The sequence below is a fragment of the Propithecus coquereli genome, unplaced genomic scaffold (genome assembly GCF_000956105.1).
Source record: "Propithecus coquereli isolate 6110/MARCELLA unplaced genomic scaffold, Pcoq_1.0 Scaffold127, whole genome shotgun sequence".
Lineage (NCBI taxonomy): Eukaryota > Metazoa > Chordata > Mammalia > Primates > Indriidae > Propithecus > Propithecus coquereli.
In genome coordinates, this window is record NW_012136858.1 from 6,562,548 (window position 1) to 6,565,737 (window position 3,190).

Below are 3,190 nucleotides of genomic sequence, written 5' to 3' on the forward strand. Positions count from 1 at the left end.
AAAAAAAAAAAAAAAAAAAGGACTATATCCATTAAAAAAACAAAAATTGCAGTTTGCCTATGCTACTCCATGCTAAACAAAATACTCCAATATTAAACACAAATAAGGAAACATTATCATATATATAAATGTCAAAAAAATTTATGATATAAAGTTGCTGATTTATAAAAGAAAACCAAAAACAGATATTAATGAAATGCATTTAAAAGACCTTTATTTTGAAAAATAAATGGACTGTTTCTACTCAAAAATGCTGTCAAAGTATGACCAAATCTAATCAACACATCCATTGGAACCTAAGTTCAATGACATGGAAATAAAATACCTGAAGGTCCAACATCACTTTAACCAACTTGCTGCAATAGGAGGGTGGCAAACTACACCGCTTGTGCAAGATTGTTTCCAACTCAGAACTAGGCAATTCATCAAAGTGCAATTCCACAAACCGATTCCTGAAGGCTCTAGAAAGCAACTAAGCACAGAAAGAATATGGTAAAAGGGGCCTTTTCATCTTATTTCCAAAATGGAGGCCCTGCCTTTCACCGCAAAAAGAAAAATCCTTCAACAGAGGTAAAAACAATCTCATTCCTACCAAGAAAAATTTACTATTTGATGTGGTAACAAACTGAAGGAAGGGGGCAAATGCTACAGACCTTTCTGCCTCCATAAAGTCCTGGGGGATTTTGGGTGGCAAAAAGCATGAAGCGGGGGTGTGCTTTCACAACTTCTTGTGTTTCCGTTATGAGCAATTCACGGTTATCATCCAACAGCCTGTTCAGTGCCTCTAAAACATCAGTGGGGGCCAAATTTAATTCATCTAAAATAATCCAATAGCCTTTTCGCATGGCGTCAATCAGAACACCTGGGAGGAAACAGACACTGAGAATTAGTGAATAAATCAGTCCAAAGTTTTCAAATGTGTCATGTACACATCAACAAATCCTAGGTTATCATTACATTTCAAAGCAAATTACTATCTGCAGCTAGTCTTACCCCAAAATAATTTGTGACACTATAGATCAAGGAAGTAAAATTTTCAATTAAAATATTCCCTTTTCCCCCTACTAAAGAGTAGCCAGGGCCGACAAGTATTATAGCTCATTTCCAACTTGTTTAATTTTTCCTTTGTAGTCTGATTTCATTTAAATCATCACATTCTCATACCTACTCCCAACTTCCCTCTAACACTTACCCTATTCTTTGAATCCCTAGGAAATGAAGCAGCGATTCAACTGCCCTCTTCAAAATCTGGCCCTAGTCCTGTATACAGCCAGCAAGATTAACAGGATCTAAAGAAAGTCAGCCCCCCAAACATCATCCCTTAACTATTTGTAACTCAAGGGCAAACAAAAACCTGCTGTTATGGCAGAGGTCCATGTGCCTCCACTGGACAGGATGAAGAATGTCACTAAGGGAAATGAGTCTAAAACAATGAACAGCTACTATACACAGAGTAGAATGTTAACTGTACCTTCTTTAAATACAAGCTTTCCCGAGGAGTTAGATGTGTAGCAACCAATGTATTCCTGAATATCTGTGTGTTCATGGTTATTAATACGCACACAGTGGTTGCCAGTAGCTGCGGCCAGCCACCGGATCAGGCTTGTTTTACCAACTGATGTCTCTCCCTGAATTAGCACTGGATAGGTTCTGTAAAAGATCAGCCAACAAAGTAATTTTTAAACAATGAAAACAAAACAGAGAAACCAGAATTTTGGTGTTAAAAAAAATAATACATCATTTAACATCATCATAAAAGAACATTTTTATATACACCTATGCACCGAGAAAAGTTTCTATGTAAAAACTGTTCCTCAGAAAACACTGAGGAAAGCAATTCCAACCACTCCAGCAATACCTGGGAGAAACAGTAAGTAGAACTATATTACTCACTTACCAAATAATAAGTGATAAGTATTAATCAACAAAATACCACCACAACAAAAAAAATACAATTTTAAAGATGGCCAAAGGCAACTGTACCCATATTACTACCACCAAAGGTGCAACTGGAAACAATGCTTTGTGCCAGGAGAAAAGTCATAGTACTGACTTTAGAAAATTATGATTCTCTTGCCCAGTTAGTAAGAATAAAAGCTCTTTGAAAGTTAAGGAAGTTAGACTAGAATGTCATCAATGCCTATCATATGGTTGTAGAAACTTCAGAGCGGTGAGAGACAAGACCCACACACCCTGCAGAGACCACTCGGACTATATCTCTCAGGTTCAGCTTAACGGAAGATGTCAGAATGTATGTCTCATCTATTGTAGGCTCTTTGTCTCCCACTGAAATCCAGTAGCCTTCAACTTGGATAAGCCGGCCTCCTTTTGGCTCTGGAATAGGCTGAAAGACACAAAAGTTAGAGAAATGATCCACAGTCTCATGACTACTATTCTTTCCGAGAGGGGCATAGAGTAGGAAAGAAAGTTATCACCAAGCATGCTGTCTTCTGGGTGTTTTCAATATTAAAACCCATGGGCAAAATAAGAGCATAAAATTAAGTTGAGAAATGAGAACAAAATGGTGACATGTATTGGTTTTAAAACTTGGGTGGGATGGGTGGATTTGGAAAAAAACATGAATCAAAGCAACTGCCCAGGGCCAGGCGTGGGAGCTCACACCTGTAATCCCAATGCTTTGGGAGTCTGAGGCCGGAGGATCACTTAGGGCCAAGAATTCAAGACCAGACTGGGCAACAGAACAAGAACCCCATCTCTATTAAAACAATTTCCCAGATGGTTTATGATCCAGTTCTCTCACCTATCAAAATGCTCACTCTGATTAAATATTGTTATCAAATATATGAATTTCATATAAACCATGTTCCCCCAAAAGGGGAGAGTGCTGTACTTAAGGAGAAGGGTTTGCATTATTATACTCTGGAGCAACTAGAAGACCTTTCTGGGCAACTAATCATTAGGGATAATATTGTGGATGATGGCATAATCTGTCTGAGATATGGTATAAGTTATTAGGTTGAATTATACAAATTGTCATTTTTATTCATCAAAAATGGTCAAACAGGCCGGGCGCAGTGGCTCACACCTGTAATCCTAGCACTCTGGGAGGCCGAGGTGGGCAGATCGTTTGAGCTCAGGAGTTCGAGACCAGCCTGGGCAAGAGCGAGACCCCGTCTCTACTAAAAAAATAGAAAGAAATTAGCTGGACAACTAAAAATATATATATAAA

General features: G+C 38.2%; 1 protein-coding gene across 1 annotated transcript in view; it reads right to left on the bottom strand.

Moving 5' to 3' along the window:
* MDN1 (MDN1, midasin homolog (yeast)) overlaps positions 1-3,190 on the bottom strand; it is a 164,975-nt gene that overhangs the window by 94,469 nt on the left and 67,316 nt on the right. Inside the window, exons 21-24 of the mRNA XM_012638185.1 lie at positions 2,193-2,344; positions 1,472-1,650; positions 654-862; positions 326-472 (exon numbers count right to left, since the gene is read on the bottom strand). Coding sequence (XP_012493639.1) covers positions 326-472; positions 654-862; positions 1,472-1,650; positions 2,193-2,344 — 687 coding nt within the window. The remainder of the gene's footprint in view (positions 1-325; positions 473-653; positions 863-1,471; positions 1,651-2,192; positions 2,345-3,190) is intronic.